General features: G+C 39.1%; 2 protein-coding genes across 8 annotated transcripts in view; both read right to left on the bottom strand.

Annotated features, from left to right (window-relative positions):
* Positions 1–10,799, bottom strand: part of loxl2b (lysyl oxidase-like 2b) — a 43,717-nt gene extending 32,918 nt beyond the window's left edge. The window contains exons 1-3 of one of the 2 annotated variants that reach the window (XM_042421328.1): positions 10,766–10,799; positions 4,115–4,474; positions 3,511–3,686 (exon numbers count right to left, since the gene is read on the bottom strand). In XM_042421328.1, coding sequence (XP_042277262.1) covers positions 3,511–3,686; positions 4,115–4,474; positions 10,766–10,784 — 555 coding nt within the window. In that variant the 5' untranslated portion in view covers positions 10,785–10,799. Of the gene's footprint in view, positions 1–3,510; positions 3,687–4,114; positions 4,475–7,546; positions 7,741–10,765 lie in introns of those variants that run through there. The other variant, XM_042421329.1, reaches the window with a different exon arrangement.
* Positions 10,800–13,472: 2,673 nt separating this feature from the next.
* On the bottom strand, positions 13,473–17,850 carry LOC121903936 (lysosomal membrane ascorbate-dependent ferrireductase CYB561A3). Of its 6 annotated transcripts, none has more exons than XM_042421368.1 (8): positions 17,756–17,772; positions 17,281–17,286; positions 17,002–17,131; positions 16,191–16,395; positions 14,948–15,156; positions 14,698–14,852; positions 14,442–14,610; positions 13,473–14,330 (listed from the first exon to the last, which is right to left on the bottom strand). In XM_042421368.1, exons 3-8 carry the CDS (start codon positions 17,122–17,124, stop codon positions 14,304–14,306), a joined length of 888 nt encoding a protein of 295 aa, XP_042277302.1. In that variant the 5' UTR covers positions 17,125–17,131; positions 17,281–17,286; positions 17,756–17,772; the 3' UTR covers positions 13,473–14,303. The 6 variants fall into 6 exon arrangements, with proteins under 6 accessions (XP_042277302.1, XP_042277299.1, XP_042277300.1 ...); XM_042421365.1 differs by lacking the exon at positions 17,756–17,772 and adding an exon at positions 17,648–17,749 and having other exon boundaries at positions 17,281–17,282; XM_042421366.1 differs by lacking the exon at positions 17,756–17,772 and adding an exon at positions 17,648–17,730.
* Between the last annotated feature and the right edge of the window lie 1,070 nt (positions 17,851–18,920).

Raw genomic sequence — 18,920 nt, 5'->3', positions numbered from 1 at the left:
GTTGTACTGATTGGCCTGAAGATTTATTTACCAATAAAATGACAAAATATGATAAAATTGGAGATGAAGATTACATATTTACATCTCTAACCATGAAATACACAAAGTAAAGCAAAATACAAAATGCGAGACTAAAATATAGTTTTAGTGTAGCGTAATAAAGTTGCACACTGTCAACTGTAAATCTAAATATTTTGAAAATTAAATCTACATTAATGGATTTTTTGGCCAGTTGGAGGCAGTGCAATACAACATTTGCATGTTATAACCATATAAAGTTGATCAAGCTAACCTGTTAGCAAACAATCGTTCTCTCTTTTTAGCTCTGTTTTTGTCTCCACCAGTTACGGAGGGAAATATCTGGTTCTTTAGCCTCTACATGCTCCACCATGTTCACCAGCTAGCGGCTAACTCAGTCTGCCTGGTGTTTAGTGTACAGTGGTTTTATGAGAGCTTTAAATCAAAACTATAAAGGTATGAACCAAAACTACAAGCTAAAAGGCATCAAAAAGCTCTCTAGAGGTGAGGTGAACTGCTGAGTTGGTGATAATTTTCTATGAGCGACAATTTTCAAATTAGAAAAATTGTTCATATAAAAATATTTATTGGTGCAGCTTTATTGTTTTTTATTTTAAAACATAGAGAGGAGGGTGTGTCAGAGGGCGGACCGCTGCTCACTAACCTTATAATATTAATTATAGTAGTATATAGTAACAGCTGAGGGTGACGTATATGAACATACAGTGCCAACATGTTTATCAACAACTCTAATAATTATTTTAATTATTGTGTAATTTGCTGATTATTTTCTTGATTCCAGGGTGATGTCATCAAATTGCCTGCTTTGTCCAATAAACACACCAGAACCTAAAGATATAAAGCAGACCACACTTGAGAGAACATTTTAAGAGTCCAACATTATGAGCCATTCTCCCATTTTCCCTCCCGTTTCAAAAGCTTTTGATTACTTATAATTGAAGACGCTTGCAGCAAAAAAGGCCACAATGATTACAATTCTCAGCCCTAATTACATCTCTGCAGACTTGCTACACCGCTGACAGACATCGCTATAATGCTGCTTTGTGTAGTCAGTCTCCACATAAGTTGACTTTTCCCCATAAAGAGAAGAAAGAAGAGTACAACAAATTGAGTCAAATGATTAAGAATATTCCTGTTGTTTCTGACCCGTCCAAAGTGAAGACTTGAATAAATCAGGTTGAAATCTGACTGCATCACTGTTCACATCATTTGGATAAATGAAGCAGCCTGTTGGGGCAGCATGGAAATAAGCACTGCCAAACATCACATTTCATAAACCCTGGAATTTCTTAATGTTGAAATTGGTTTGAAATGGAATGTAATGCATGCACGTGATCGCAGGTCAGACCTCGGAGATTTTCTGCAGCCATTTCTGCATTAACTGAAATGTTGAGGCCAGGCAGCAGACTTCCTCAAAGCTGGACAGAAATATAAATATACACTGGAGAGATGACACAGTAAACAACCCAGAACACTTGGTGTCAGTTTGTGTTGTTTACTATCCTGCTAAACTAAATATACAGCTGCTGGAATCCGTTCAATGATCTCTGACGACTACAGAAGGACAAACTCTAGAGCTCTCATGCAACGCTCAAGATGCAACACCTCTTCTTTTATTTCAACAATGTGAGAAGACCAAAGCGCTCACAGAGAGGAACCTGAGCACAGATGTTAAAGGTCGGCGACACTTGCATGCAAGGGTTCATGTTACGCCTCCCTCTTAGCTCACTCTCAGGGTATTTCCTCTGTGGTTGACCTGCTGGCCGTCGTGCTGAGGTTACCTCTACATGCAGGTTCCTTAGCACTCCAGGAGCCTTCTAATCACCCCGTACCACAAAACCCCCAGCGACATGTCGTCATGGCTGCCATTACACCCCAGAATATGCCTGGGTGAGTCACCAGATTACCACTTCCAGATGATAAGGCCAGGCCCATCTGTGTGGCAGCGGGGCCCGGCTGTGTTTTATATACTGGCAGCCCACGTGACCCCCCTTTTAGTGAATGGAAAAGCTGAGTGGGATTTTCAGCTACTATCCCGGCTTGACTCCAGACGTCTAGACCTCTCTGGAGAATCATAATCTTTACCTTTTGTCTCCGTAAACCTCTGCACAGGAAGTCAACTGGAGGCATCTGTTCCCACAATATGTAGATTCAAACTTTAACAAACTCTACAGTGAGAAGGAATTCATCCGACAAGCTCAGGGACTCAGTGGATAGTTTTTCAATTCGAGCCAACCATAACAACCCCCTAAAACCCTGCCAGTTGCTTTTGGAAAAGAAAAAGCTCTGCTGGGCTGTCCGCACATGTGTTTTGGGGGCATTTTTTGGAAAAAAATACTATATAAGTTTTTAAAACTCTCAGAGAAGCAGAGGAACGGGTTGCAGCGAGAGACAGAGGCAGAGAGTTAGCTCTGCTCTGCAGTTTGCTCATAACATTGGAATGTGGATTCATGAGGTCTGTGCAGCAAGCAGAAAGATAACATTCTGCTTTTGGTGGCAATTAGCTGCAAGCTTATTGGCCAGCCCAGAAAGCAATGCACAGCAGGGCCTTTAAACGTCCAGCCAGACGACTCTGACAGTTATAAGTGCAACACCTAACAATTACCAGTTTAACTTCACTTTCGCTGACACATTTGCACTGCAGGCTATTTAGAAAGGACTATTATTAAAAGAGAGAGTCGGGGTGGGTTATTGACTTTAAATGTCCAGAACTGTTTCCAGCCAGTAAAGATTTATCATTTAAAGGGAAACTCCACTGATTGTAAGTCTCAGTTTATTCATCAGGGGGAGTTTTACTCAGCCTGTGAAAACAGTTGTGCAGCGTAATGTTTTCTGTGGCTCTGGTGGAGCTTTGTCCAGTATTAGAAAATAACCCTGATTAGTCATCAGGGTTATTACAGCTTGACCTTGAAGACGTCACATTCCCAACGTTAACTCCTGTGTTACAGACTAGAGGCATGGAATTTGTAAAAAGGGACGGTCAAATGAAGAGATGCTATTAAACTGCATCAAGGGAAGTGGAAGATCTAAAGGCACTAAAAGTTATATCTTGTCCTCTGGTGCTTTGATTTTCTATCTATTCATGGAAGTGTAATGCTAAATTGAGTTTAAATCAACTATCAACTAATGACCTCACTACATTTTCTGATTAATGCATAACTTTTGCATGGGTCAAGATTTGAATAATGAATAATCATTAAATAATCATTTTAAAAAATGAATAACATGCTTATCTGTAACTGAGGAACTCAGTTGAATCAGACACTGTCATGTGATAAGAAACGTCTGCAGCAGCACAAGGTTCAATATGCACAGAGAGAGATTAAATGCACGACCACTGTTGTGTCATCTCTTATGCACAAAGAAGATAAAATCAGTTTAATAAACTATGAAACATTATGATGATGATTAAACAAACTGCATATTTAGTGGGTAGGCATGGTAGACCGGTGCATCGTGCTCATGGTTTACCTCCACATGGTTGGGCAGGGTGTTGATAAATTTAAATCCCGGGATCCTTTTGTCGCTGCACACCACGCCTACATCTTCACTGTGTTTGCAGTCTGAAACACCGATCCCATTGGAGGGACACAGCGCCAAGGTCTTCTCTTTGCCAGTGCAGTGGAGATTGTCAAACCAGATGGGTCCTGATGAAACAAAAGAGGTTCATCAGTGCTTCCGTGGAGATAAATTTTTCCATTTAGTGGTGGAAACAACAGAGGAAAAATAGATTTCTCTTCAAGGCTTAGATAGTTTCTCCAAAAAATGTTGGGACATTTATCATGAAGCAGTTTCCGATTGGTAACGGTACAAATAAGTAATGAAAGATCCAGAACCAGGGTTAAATCAAAATACACTGTGTGCCAGACACAGTCTTATCATCTATTTCTATTATGTGGAATGTGATGATGTTTGTCAGAGTACATATTTATTACACAAATTTATGAATGGAATGTTTAATATTTTCGCCATGACGAGGAAAAATATTGAGGAAACAGTGATTTACTTTACTCCAAAATCTGAGCAGCAGTCTCCATACTCCCTCAGTAGTGGACCCTCCATCATATCCACCTACCTTGTCCTTTCCCATACTTCGAGGACGGTGACCATGAGACGGCCTCCAGGTAGCCCAGCTCCCGGCACACCACCTTAGCAGCATGGATGGTGAAGTCGTCATCACAAACAGTCCCCCACTCGTTGTTGTAGAAAACCTCCACGCGGCCCTCATTGTGTTTCCTCTTGTCTCCCGCCAATCGGAGCTGAATCCTGGGTGTGTCCGGTGACAGCTGCGGGGCGGTGTAGTGTTCCTGCTCCGGCTCCGGGTAGCCTGGAGGGTAGCCCAGGTGCTCATACTGGGCAAGGACCAGCTCAAACAGCACTAATAGACTGAGCGTCCAGCAGGGCAGGTACTGCGTGGCCAGCATTTTGGTCACAACTGAAGAGGAGACAAAGAGAAGAGCGCTCATTAACATTCCTTGGCAACTGTCTCAGATGGTTTTTCACAATGATACTTGCTGTTTGTTCAGCAGAATCAGAGAAACAGCACAGCGTTTCACAGTTAAAGGAGCACTCCACTGGTTTTACCAACACATCCTCATAATTAAATGACAGTATAGGTCTAAAATTCAGCCGGCCTATAGTTACGTTTACACCATCTAGCGGCAGTAGTAACGCACTCCAGAACAACCTATAGGACGGTAATATGATGCTTTGCAAAACCATTATAAATCAATGTTAAAAAATAATAATGTTTTCTGGTGTGACAACGCTGTAGTTAAGGTCTTATTAGGTTGAGGGACAAAATTAAAATAATCACTTGAAACGTGATTTATATTTACTTAAAATTACAGAACTTTTGTCATCGTGGCAACAATAAACAATAAACACCACAACGTCACGGTTTTTATAAAAATAGTTGATTGCTAAAACATTCCCACAACTTAACAGCTTCTTTCACTGCCCCCAAGTGGCCAAAATCAATTAATGCAACTTTAAAGTAAGTTGTTCTTGATTTTTTTGTGATATATGTACTGTGTCTGTATATTTACTGTATATGTAGTACAATCAGTTTTTTTATACATTTTCAACACATTGCAGGTGGTATTTATTGGAGATGTATAAAGCATTAGTTCCTATGCAGCAGCCTCACAGGTCTTTAAAACAACAAATGAAAAAGATTTCATAACTGGTTATGGCTTTCATTTGCAATAGATGATTTGCACGTGTGTGAAGAGATGATCACAGAATACTTTTCACATAATGAGTCCATGAAATGCTGGACAGGAGAACACTGATATATGAGCAGGTCACTGCTCCTCTCTACCTCTAAAGGGAAAGAATAAATCACAACTCCGAGTCAAGCGCTGATATAACCAGCGAGAGTTCATGGCTAGACAAAACACATCTCAAAAATGTGCACAAGTGAAATCACCCACTAAGTCATCAACAGCTGTTTCCACAAACCAATCAAATGTTAAAAGATCTTCTGCTTTTGTGTCAAAAGATCTGGGAGAAGATGGATGATCTTCCATCTGCAGGGTTTCCACTTCTCCTCATTGTAACGTGGCAGTGGTTACACAAGCTAGAAACAACACGCGCATTACAGAATGAACAGATGGAATGAAGCCCACAGCCTCTGGGTCTGCTTAATGTGTGATGTTGTCCTTAGAAATACATGGTCAGCATGTACATAAAAACACAGGTTCAACTAAAGCATTACATACACAACTGAACTTTGTTTTACATAAAAAATGAATTTCATCATTTCTTGAGCGAAACAGTTAATATTAAGAAAGACCGACCAGTCACTGGGCAACATCTAATCAAACAGAGAAAAGTACCCAAGATGTTCTGGCTAAATGTCGAGAACTTCACTGAAGCAGAAACACTGAAATCCGAAACCTCTGATGCCGTTTGCCTCAGACACAATGACAGATGTTTCTGAACAAAAGAGACCACGCTCATTAGAAAAATTTAAAAATGAGAAGCACAACATGCAGCTGAACAGCTCTTTAAAAAACTCCATTATCTTAATGTCAGCGCCGTCGTGCTGTAAGAAAGGTCCTTTCTATACAAGTCTGACACGTGAGTCCCACCTGCTGCTGGAGGGGATCTATGCAGTGGTTGAAAAGGGCAAAATGTCAGTTTATAGAATGTCAACTGCTCTTCTCGTGCCCCTTTTCTAAAGCTCTTGAAGGAGAGCTTCACTGCCAGTAAGTATTGAGAAAAAGGCTCAGATTCCAATGCAGCAAAAAAAGGTTGATGCATCTTTTTTGTTACATTTTTGAATCATTAAAACCACTGCGAGGATCTCTCTTGAACTCTCTCTAGAATTTGAACGATTTGGAGATTTTTTCTTCCCCTGACTAATCCAATTTCATCAATAAAATGTCAGAAAATACTGAAAAAAGCCCACAAAGCCCAAGGTGACATATTCAGATTGAGCGTTTTGTCCAACTAACAGTTCAAAATCAAAAAATATTCCATTTATATATTGGGCTTAAAAGGAGAAAAACAGCAAATCCTCTGCAGATGATGGGCATTTCTGCTTGATAAATGACTAAAACAATGAATTGAATATCATAGTAGTTGACAATTAATCTTCTGAAAATCGGCTAAACCGTTCATTGAATAAGTGTTGGAACTATATATGTAGTGCTCTAATGTGATGCACAATGTTATACAGAACAGACATGTTGAACCTTCATCCTACTTGTCTGGTGTACCTGCAGACCGCAGAGCTTTACACAGGCGCTTTATTCTATTATTCCAATTTTTCATGACTTTGTCAATAAAGTTGTTCCTAATGACTTCATATCATTGTTTTCTGTTTCTGTTTTAATTAGCGCTTTTTAAAAAACAAAAACAATGTATTGGGGTCCTGGGGGACCCCAGTCAACAGCATGCAAATCCGCCTCTGCAGTTTTAACAGATGGAACATGGAGTTCATGTTTGAAAGTATCACTACCGGGGGGGTTAGGAGCGCTCTGTCAGTCATTTTGAAGGCTTTGTGGAAAGACTGTATTTATTTTTTGTTTTACACAATATGCAAATTAACTGTAACTTTCCAAACTAATGACATTAATTACATTAATTACATTACTAATACTGTTGAAGAAATAACTTCTTACAGCAGTTTATTCTTGGGGTCCCCGGGGACCCCAGTCAATAGTCCTTGTATGTTGAATATGTTGGTAGGACAAAAGGGTTAAATGCTGTAAAAACTGAAATAACAGGAGACTGTCTCAATAATACTGACTCACATTTCATCAATGTGCATATGTAATCAATTACAAGTCCTAAAAACTTCCCAATCCTTGAGAGGATCATAGAGGGATCAAGGCAAAGACTTTAAACCAGCCCCTAAAGGTCAAAACTTAAGACAATGAAAACTTGAAGAACATGATTGCTGACCACATACAGTAAGTCTCAATGAGAAAAGCTTCAGTTTTAATGTGAAATTCTTGAGATGCCTCTCGCATATTTGTCAGACTCTAGATGAACTTACTTTTCTTCTCGCCGCTGAGGACCGTTGTTCTCCTGCAGTATGCAGCTCAGTGCTTCCAGACCAAAGCCCAAAGTCAGCTGCTGCTTCTCCTTCTCTCCTCAACTTTCACTCCCTCATGCAAATCGCTGGCTTTGGACCGGAGCAGCAGTGGCCCCGCCCACTGACGCCCACCTTTAAGATGACCTCACCGGACATGGCCCGGGACACGTTTTTTTTTTCCACACCCGCATCCTGCGAAGACCCACCCCCACTCTGCCTCTGATTGGCTCCGACCCTGATATTCTTACCCTATAACTCAAAGCCGTTTTCTTTATACGGCTCTGCTAGGACCGAACCATCCCACTCCTCACGTCTAAACTTTACCAACCCAACCAACTAAGGCAACGAGTACCAGCCAATCAGAGGCCGACTAGGGATGGCCGTAGAAATAGCGGCTCCGACCTGAACGGAGCGCTCATCGTTACGTGAAGCGGCGGTGCTGCTTTCAATGACTGTTTGAGAAACTGTAAAAACGGCATGAAAAGTGGGGTAAATGGTAAACAACATATTTACCGAAAAAATCCCTGGTGTTGGAATGTGACTTCACAATATAGTATAAATAATAATATAAACGAGTTTAGTGGTGGAAGAAGTACTCAGATCTTTTACTGGAGCAAAAGTAGCAATACCACAATGAAAAATACTCATTTATTACAAATAAAAGTCCTGCATTCAAGTTTTTACTTAGGCCTAAATAAAAGTGCATAAGTATTGTCAGCAAAATGCACTTTTAAGTATCAAAAGTAAAAGTACTCATTATGCAATTTATATTCACCACAGTCAAACCTCTGGACACAGTTTCATTCAAGAAGACGTGTCCAAACTTTTGACTGGGACTCTATAGTATCTGAGGCTAAAACTGATTAATTGATGTGTTCATGTAAGCAGATAATTGTAACACCTCATACTGTTGAATAGTCTAATCTATAACAATGACTGATCATAGGTTTTATGTATAAGATTATATATATAAGACTGATTATAGAAATAAATGTAGTGGAGTAAAAAGTTTGATGTTTCCCTCTGAATTGTGGTGGAATAAAGTAGAACAAAATGGAAATACTAAAGTGACGTACAAGTACATTATGAGGAAATGTACTTAGTTACATTCCACCGGTTATCTGATTTTATATATGATTTTATATATGAATAAAAACTATATGAATATGATCTGACTGCAGTTTTGTTTGATTTCTCATTAACACTGAGTAAAGTACAAACTTTTTAAACAGCCAAATTAACTTCAAACAGCTATTAATATTTGTATATTACAATGGGCTGCCTGCTGTGCACTTTTTAGCACCTTTCAGCACATTGTTTTGGTTTTCCAGTCAACAGCTTTACTGTTTTAGTTTAGTCTCACTTAGTTTGTTCTGACAAACCCGCTGTACTACCTGACCAGCAAAAAGAGGCAGACTGACAGTTAGCAAATAGCTAACTAGCTAACTCACTATCTTTACAACTGGTGAATACAGTGAAAGCAACTAAACAGCCAGATGAAGTCAGAGAACGAGTCAGAGCTAAAAGGAGAGTAAATATTGGACTTACATTTGCCAGGCGGCTATTCCCCCAATAACTGTTAGCTACACACACGTAATATGTCAATATTCTGGTTCCAGCTTGCGTCCACTGCCCCCTGGTGGCCAAAATCAACTACTGCATGTTTAAATATTTACTCAGCTAATTTAGCTAGTTTACTGAGGTTAATTCCTTGCTAACTGTTTGTCTTTAATTAGAAAACATTGGCAATACAAGCAGATTTTGCTGAAATGTTAAGCGAACAAGCTAACAGCAGCTTATGTGTTTGTTTCCTGTCCTCTCATGGAAATATGATAATCTCTTAGTTTTTTAAAGATCGTATTTGTACTTTTATTCATTTTGACACGTAAATAAATAAAATATCAATAAAATCATATGGAAAAATATATGAGGGAAGATGACTGTGGGGCATTTTGCTGCAAACCACTAGGGGGCGTCAGATACAGCCTATTAGCCCAGATATGAATTTTTCACATTTTTTAAAATATCAGAAAAAAATCTAATTTACATTTTGTTCTAAGCAAGTAAATAATTCTGCACACTAATTTCATCTTTTTTTATATATACCTTTGTCAAAACACAGAGATCCTTAAAAACATGAAAATGGTCCTTTTTAACCTTGAAAAAATAACATATTTAATATTTTTTTCATTATCATTCTGTAATGGTGGATCCATGTACAGAAAACAAAGTTAGAATATGAATTTCTTTTTGCTCTCAACATTCTGCTGTGCTCCTTCTAAACTCATTATAAAGAAGACATTTTGAAAACGCTTTGTTGGATTTTCAAGTGTTTTTGCCTGCAAGATGATAATTAAGCTAATGCTTTCTTATTTTAGTTTCTGCTTCATTTCAGAAATAAGAGACACAGAACTGCACTGTATTTTAAAATGAAGAGGAGAAAATGTCAAGTAGTTATAAATGATATTTAAATTATTTTAGTATGAGAATTTATTGTCACTGGTTAATTATTATATGTGTGGCAATACATTAACAGATAGTCACAATTAAATAAAATAATCTCTACTATGAATTGTTGACAGTATCTCCTATTATGTCACATGTCTGCGGGTTATACAACACATTTTTTACCATAATTACCACACTTTCCAATCATCTATTTGCCCTCAACTACATTTCCGAATGTACATGTAAGGACCTTAGAACTGTCATAAATAGGAGGATTTTTGCCTGTCAACCCCTTCTTCACTGGGCGCTCTTTGGTGGCAAATTTGTACATGAAGTAGTATTATTCAACACTGATTACAAGAGAGCCACATAAGTAGCTTTAAGTGTTTCAACCCTTCACTGGACTGGACTCTGCTGCCACCTTGTGTAAGACAGGACAGGACATGCTTTCTTCCAGTAATCTGGTACACTTTGTGGCACACTTTGGCCAGGTGTCACACATTCAGCTTATGTTCCACTTCATCTATAAAGACATGTTCAGATGTGTTAGGTCACCATCTCCTACAGGATTTTCTCCTCACAGAGTAAAATAGATTAGTGACTTTGCTGCAGCTCGTGTGTGAAGTGCCTTGAAGCCATATCAAAGGTTTCAGAGAGAGATGAAAGACATGCAGGCTTATTACTATTTGTAGCTTTTGTTGAGGTGTTTGTGGGCATTTGATGGCGTCCTACCTCTTTCACTCTCAGCCATTGCAGCATCAGCGGAGACTGTTACTACACGGCAGCCAGACCTTTCATTGCTGAGAAAAAGATGTCGTATCAAGCAGTTACTGATCATGATCAGTGTCGCGTGAACTCTCTTCATCCTTCCCTTTTTCATTTTATGTTCAGCTGAGTTGTCACAGAGCCTGGGTTATAGCCTTGGCGGTCATAATTTTGATCAGGGTGCATGTGTCACGAGTCTTCATCACACCTTTGTCTTTAATGTTCACTGACCATTACATGACGATTATATTCAGAAGCTGTACTTGATTCCCTTCATGGGTCCTTTCTGTGTGTAGTGTGCTTATTATCAGTGTATTCCTGCATCTAAATGCATGGAAACCACCTGGGCTATAAACAGGACATCTACCGATTGTATCCTGTAATAGGCTCTTTGTCACCTTGAATAGTAGAGTAATTTGCCAGTTTGGGAAAACACTACTTTCTTACAGAGACTTAAATGAGAAGATTGATACCCCATCTATTTAAGTCTGTACATAAAATATGAAGTTATAGAGCCAGGAGACACTTAGCCTTTAGAGACTGGAAACAGAGGGAAACAGCTAGCCAAGATCTATCCAATGGTTAAAAAAAAGTATATCAGCACCTAATTAACATGTTACATCTCATTTGTATAAAACAGATGCAAAAACAAACGTCTAAAAAGAACAAGTTGTGGTTTTACGGAGGAGCCTCTGCTAGTTGCCTGACAAACCTCACCGTGATAAGACCAGTTGTTCCACCAGATATCTCAATAACTCATAAATAAATATCTCAACATCTGTTGGATGGATAGATGCTAAAGACATTCATGTCTGCCTCAGGATAAATTGTAATTACTTGGGTAATTCCTAATTTTTCATCTAGCACCATCATCAGGTCAAAATTTTAATTTGTCCAATACTTTGGTTTCTGACCAAATACCTATTGACATTTCCATCAGCCTCAGCTGTACTTTCTGTTGAGCACTAGTTAGCATTAGCATGCTAACATTCCAAACTAAGATGGTCAAAACGGAGAACATTACTTCAAGGGCAACATATTATGCTTTTTGTGGTTTTCTGTTATTTATATACTGTTTGATGTCTATGCTAAACATGGTCAAAGTTCCAGAACTTGAGGTTAGCGTATGTAGAAATGCTCCCTGCAAGTCAAAAGCCAGGGCTTCAGCCTGCCTTCAACACTTGGTTTGCAACGTTTTTTCCTGCAACAGAGTGGGTTCATCAGGATGGAGGCTTAAAGAGACAAGAGCTAAAACAGCCTGGTTCAGACTGAACTGAGGGGATGTGTAAAAATATATGTGTGTGTTAAATAAGGAGCATTTTGAACTGTAAATCATGCAAAGATATTCCAGTGGAACCCAAGATTAAAAATATAGAGCTGGAAATGTGCATTGTATGTTCCCTTTAACATCAGTATGCTGACAATTATCTCAAAGTACTGCTGTGGCTAAGAGCCTCACAGATTTTTTTACCTTTTGGTAGAACCGGGCTCGCTGTTGTTTCCAGTTTTCCTCGTTTACAGTGTTTATGCTAAGCTAAACTAATTGGCTGCCAGCTGTAGCTTCCTATTTACTGTACAGATATGAGAGTGGTATCAGTCTTCTAAGCTAACTCTCAGTGCAAAATAAGTACACTTCTTAAGGTGTCAAACTATTCTGAAATTTGCATATTTGCCCCATTATGACTCATCCTCAACTCCTGCCAGGTTACAAGCAACAACTAGACCTCCTCCGAGGGTTTCCAGGATGCTTTCCAATAGAAGGCGAGTTTTTCATCCTCGCCCAGTGGTGTCCTACTGTAACCTCTCACTGTCCGAGTCTGCCATGTAGCCTACTTCTCCTTGAGACATCTGATGTGTTTCAGTGGTTTAATTCACATTATTCTGTCGAGCCCTGTGGTGTACACATTCACTGCCTTCTTCCCACTGGGTTTTTCTCTACTTCTGTCTTCTGTGGCTTTGTCAAAGTACTTCAGCAATTATTTATTGTCAAGGCTGACAATAACAGTAAACTTTGGACAGTCTGTCTGTGGTGGACCAGGAAGTGTCATGGAAGACAATCAGCCTACTCCAAACTGTGGCTGCCTTTTGTGTTCATGTTCTGTCAAGTCATGTTTTGAGTATACAGCCAGAATGCATCTCATAGCTGAAGGAAACATTTCAAGAAGTCTGAAGAGGATAATTCAGCTGTGTTGTTTTGAGTCTCAATAGAAATCTGCATGGCAGAGTTGACTTAAAGTTCAGAGTTGAGAATCCTTCCATAGTGTGACGATGTAAAAAGCCTTTTCTGCTGAACTCACTCACAGCACTCTGTTAGAGAGACGGGAGCTGGCACAGAAACCCCGATTGTTTGCTTTCATTATAGTTTCCCTGAAAGTAATAAGGCTGGCTTCCAGCAGATTGCCCAAATCTGATGATTTATACAAAAAACTGCATTTATAACTTGATAGTTCTGGAAATCCACTGTCAAGAACATTTTCATAGCAAGAGCATATTTTTTTTGGCAGCTGTTCTCTCTACACAGGTTGATGTGTAGAATACAGATTCATGAGGGATAACACAATGTGGTTTCACATTATGGTGCATTTGCATACTCAAAAAGGCAAATAAGTCATTTACTACATTTTAATAGTGATTCATGATGCCACAAAAATAATCTAAAGGAGTGATTCCTCCACACTGTCTGCATTCATTTAATTGAAAAAGCAATGTTTCAGTCATATATCTTAGCCAGGCATTAAACCCATAATATGAAATGACAACATCTAGCTTGGAGATTTATTCTTTACCTTGGAAAGATTGAACTGTGCTAAAACATTCTACAATACAAGTTTCAAGCTGTATTTAGGTTTTTCTGGAGCTTTCAGTTGCCTTCTTCAGCAAATGGAACTTGCTCAGGTGTCACCATAAGACCTAAGCCGAAAACTTCACTAGCATGGGATAACATACAAGAGTTATCACATGACCAAAGAAGAAAGGCCATGGGACATGATTGAAAGCTCTGGGCACATCTAAGTAAAAGAATCCACATTAAACAGCACTTTTACCAGTCAAAAACTATTTGAACTTCACAAGTTGTATCATTCTGGAACTAATATTTAAATGAAGTGAAAGCAGAGTTTTGCCACATTAAAGTCTTATTCTCAGTTTTCAGAGAATAGAAATATTTTTCTGAGCAAACACTAAATGCAGTAGCAATGTCAAAATCTTTAATATAAAACCTTAATATTTGCCTCAGGTACAGTTTTAGTGCATTAAGTAAAAGCTCCAATGCATCATGGGAGAACTTCAGGTACACTGCTTTGATTAAACACATTTCTATTCTTATTCAGCAAAAGACCAATCTTAAATATAATCTCAAATAAATATTTACATTCCAAACGCACACAGATAGCTGCTTTTACATTCAGGGTAGAACATTTCAATCTTTAAGCCACTGGTGATCTGTGATGGTTGAACTGGTTTTTCATGGACGGGTTTGATGCAGTGAGCAGTTCTGAAATTTCCTTCATTCATTTTCTTCTTGAAACAAAGGCTGAGGAAGAGAGTAGATAAGGATTATTTTAGGGGGTTATTATGAAACACTTTAATTAAAATAAATCCTCTAATCTCTTTAATTACATATCAACTGCACTGATATTCTCACCGCGTAAGCCGTATCTTCAGGCCGAGAGTCCGGTCTCTGCCATTTATGGTTCGACAAAATCTTCAGGACAATCAAGCCAAAGGCTACAATCAAAACTCCTAATGAATTTGCTAACAAAGCCTCAGATGGAAGTTTAGCATACGGCTGAGTTCCACTGGCATTTCCTTTCCTATGGGAAAAACAAATCAGGATTTTATAGGGGGATTATGCATTTTTTAATTAAAGAATTCATAAAAGTAACACAGATGGTACTCACAGAACAAAGAAGAGCTTCTCGTTGATGCCAGAGATGCAGGCAGCGATGCTGAGTAACAGTATGCTGCCTCCCATCCACACATGGATGGGTTTCAGGAGTTTACGCAGTGATATAGGCGACCAAGGGAGGAGGAAGCCAGCCATTCCTACCACCCACTGGTTGGACAGTGAACACAAAGGCCCCAGAATAAATGCCATGAAGAAATGCATCGACAAATAAAATGATTGTGTTTCTGCATTTAAAGTTGTACCTGTATGGCGAAGAGAGCTGTAGTGGCGAGTCCGATCCAGCTGTGTAAGGAGTAGAGGTTGGGAGTGTTTTTGGCATTGTGGAAGTCAAACACAGCGCAAAGTCCCAGCACTGACAGTATGAAGGCGAGGAGCATCAGAGCAGCGTGCAGCAGCTTCCAGGGAAGTTTATTCTGACCCCAGGTCAGCGGGACGCGGTACAACACAGCTCCTGCAGGGAGACACACACAATACAAATTAATAAATGATGTATTGATATGGTGTGTATTTACAGATCACACATGCTGTCTATATCACTGCTGATGCATTAAAGCGTGACAATGTCATCTTTGTAAGTGGTATTATCAGGATAAAGCTACAATGTAATGTAACAGTAGCACAAGTAAAGAAGAGTCATGAAGTCACCGGTCCACTGAACAGTAGAGTTTAACCAGCCAGGAAACTTAATAACTCTACTCTGAAATCATCTTAGATGCATCTTGCGACCCCTTGTTGACCCCCAGGTGGGAAAGCACAATAAATACAAAGTCTAACTGAGTTCAACAAAACTCCAAAAGCTCTTATTATGATGTCATGGCATGTATGGAAAATGTTACGTGGGGTTTGTATTGGTTTCATGGTCTCATATATAAATACAATATGAGAATCCCAATGCTCTGACACCTGGAACTTAATGACATGTTGTTTGAGCGGTACGTGTTACACTGAGATACTTGATTATCACTGCAGCCTCAATCTCAACTTTTCACATATTTCTTAACTTTTTACACCATGTGTGTCACATTCACTGTGATACACTGCATTACACAAATAGGTCAAACATTAAGCTTGACCCATTTGTGTAAGCTTAAAATATTACTGGTGGAGTTTAGGGGAAGTGTTTAGTTCCTACAATCTATTGAATGACAGTGTTCGCATGAATGCATCCAATCACAGACAGACAGCAGACATTATTACAATATACTGTTGTAGGGACATTACACCTTCTTCATTTGATCACATTTTTTGTTTTAAATCCAAAAAACTGTGACTACAGTCATTGAGGTGTGGCACTTAAAGCAAAACAGTCACTCTGTACGTTACCTCACATTTATTCTACTGGAACGATGCATCAAATTATTCACTATGTCTCTACGAAATCTGTGATGTGTAATTACCTTAATATAGTCTGACTGTCAGACGGAAGAACAGAAATGAGAAACAGAAATGAAACTCTGTATGATCTAAATTTAAAGAGACGCTCACCGTAGCCGTACAGCACCACCAGACCTGTTACCATCAGGACGGGGTGCCAGTTGAACTGCTGGGCCGAGCCGTCCCAGGCGAAGCCGCCACGCCACTGGCTGTTCCACAAACATACACACACCACGCAGGCCAGGCCCAGGCCCAGGCACAGCACGTAGCATATGTAGAAGCTCACAATGGACCTCATCCTGGAGAGACCTGTAGACTGAGGGTTGACAGGGCATCATGCTGCTGGAAGGTCCCAGTAAGCACTGATCTGCTCATTTGCATGGTGTCTAATGTAAAGATTAACATACATATTGTTCCAGCTGTATTTCCATGGTCATTATTCAATGTGAGGCAGATCCTAACTAACAATGGCTAAATGTGAGCTTGATGTCTCAAAACGTTCACTTTTCAACCCAACTCAGCCCTGTTTTAACTTCCACATCAGTGTTTGCTGCTCTCTCTCTGTAAACTGTAATAAGAGCAGCAGCAAACAAATGAAACTAAACTAAATGAATACTAGAATCAAGCATATGAACATTAACTTACAAAAAATCCTAACTTGTTCAACAAAAAGATTTTAATCTTTCACTTCCACATTTACTTCCAGCATCACAACCAAGTCAACGTTTTGCTATAAACTGGATATTAGATTAGAAATGTGCTCCGGTGTGGCGTGCCTTACCTCTCCAACAGCTGCTGTTACACTGACAACACTTCCTATTCTACACAACTGAACTCCACATCATGCAGGTGTTTTATTGCCTGAACTCAGTCTACCCTGGTCAATCTTTGTCTGATGCTCATTGTGTTATTTTTCTCTCACTTCGTGTTTCTCTTGTTCTGCTGAAGTTTCACTTCCACATTCGGCCGTATTGAGGTGGCTGAGGAGGAAGCTGTCAGAGGTAGAGGAACAGCTGGAAGATGAAGGGCCAATAACCGGCTGCATCTGCTGCCTATAAATAAGATAGAAAGTAGGAGTGGAACACTTTAGTGCTTTCTGGTGTTGAGTAATTTGAGGCAACCAGCATCACTTTTTTGTCCTATGCAAACAACCATAAAAACATAATAATTTTGTACAGATTAAAGTGGAGGAAGAACTCACTTCTTGCTTTTCCAACATGTGATAAAATAAACCAGTTAATGCCACAGGAAGAATGTGGCAATGTCATTAATACATCAGTCAATAGGAAAGGTACACATTCAATTCGACACAACGTGAACGCAATAAACTATTTCAACTTAAACGACTACTTGGTAATTTACATTGAAATCATGTTAAATAGGCCGAATTAAAGAGTGTCAGTTATAGTTTCCTTAAATATCTTAATTTATCTTGCGGAAGGTGCGTCTCTTCTCTCCTAGCAAGTCAACTTTTCTTTTAATTTACATTTTTCGAACGAAGTCTTGTAAAAGTATCGAACATAAAAGCCTGAGTCTCAATATTTCACGCGTTTAACGAGGTCATTTACCTCATAACAAACACTCCGCATCTACTAATAGAGAGAAAATGATCAAACGTAGAGAACAAACGCTGCGTTTACAGGTAAAACACCTCTATTTCAGGAAGAGATATTTACCTAACCCATTTCCTTATTGACAGCGCGAGGCATTGTGGGAAATGTGGTTTTCTTTGTCGGCGTCTCCCGCAGCACCACATCGTGCATAATCAACACTATCTATGCATGATTCTATTATTCTACAATTTAATTGTATTATTCAATGTTATGAGCTATATAATTTGATGCTATAACTTACAGTTCTTCTGGAGCTCTGAACACTCCACGATAAAAACCAGATGATAAAACTTTATTGATCAACGTGGAGAAATACGCCGCACTCAAAAGACTGCACAGGGAAAATGAAAATAGAATCTAAGCAAGTGAAATATTAAAACAAACAATAAAACAAGAGAAATAATGAAATAATACAACAATAAAGCTATAAACTAGCTATTTAGCCAGTAAACAAGTCTGGGGTTGTATAAACATATGAATACTGATGGAGTGACTCAGAGAACTGCTTTGCCTCGCAGGCTGTATGATGACAGACTGTATATATGTAGGAAGGGAAGCGGCTGCAGCTGCAGGATAGCTGACCCGTACAGATCTGTTGTCTTTCAGCTCCACCTGGAGGCAGTATTAGTCACTATCTTATTTGCTCCACTGTATAGTAAGCAGTCTGTTCCATGCATCCGAGTGACCTCACATGCTGCTCTGTGACTTCTAAAAAGTTCAAGCCATAAACGCATATGTTGAAGAGTTTTTAGTCATAAACGGCAGCTTTTTAGAAAACACTCTAGGCTGTTACAAACATATTGTTTTTGGTGGATTTCTTTATTTCTTTTTTTTCTTTGGTCAAGTGAGAAAGAGTTGTACTGTAGCCTCAGAATGAAAAATAAAATACTAGTGTGTTTAGCAATGGATTAATACTATAATACTATCATTTACCGAACATTATTATATAATGCAAGTATTATAATGCAAAATAACTAACATCTAAAGAAAACATGAACATGCAAAGTCTTATCATTCAATAAGACTTTGCTCCCCTTTCCATTGTTTCTTGTCTGAAATAATTTACCAAATGCTGATTGGCTCAGATATGATATGAACTCAGCCAGGGCCAGATTAACCCTCTGAGGAGCACAACATGCTCAGGGCCCCTACTGACCCCCTGTTTCTCCTACTGTCTGTGCTTCGTGTCTGTTTTAGTCAGTAATACGTTTATGGCAATCTGATTAAG

This window comes from Thunnus maccoyii, chromosome 9, assembly GCF_910596095.1.
Source record: "Thunnus maccoyii chromosome 9, fThuMac1.1, whole genome shotgun sequence".
Classification (NCBI taxonomy): Eukaryota; Metazoa; Chordata; class Actinopteri; order Scombriformes; family Scombridae; genus Thunnus; species Thunnus maccoyii.
Note: the sequence above shows the minus strand (reverse complement) of the source record. Positions and strands in the feature narration are given on the sequence as shown.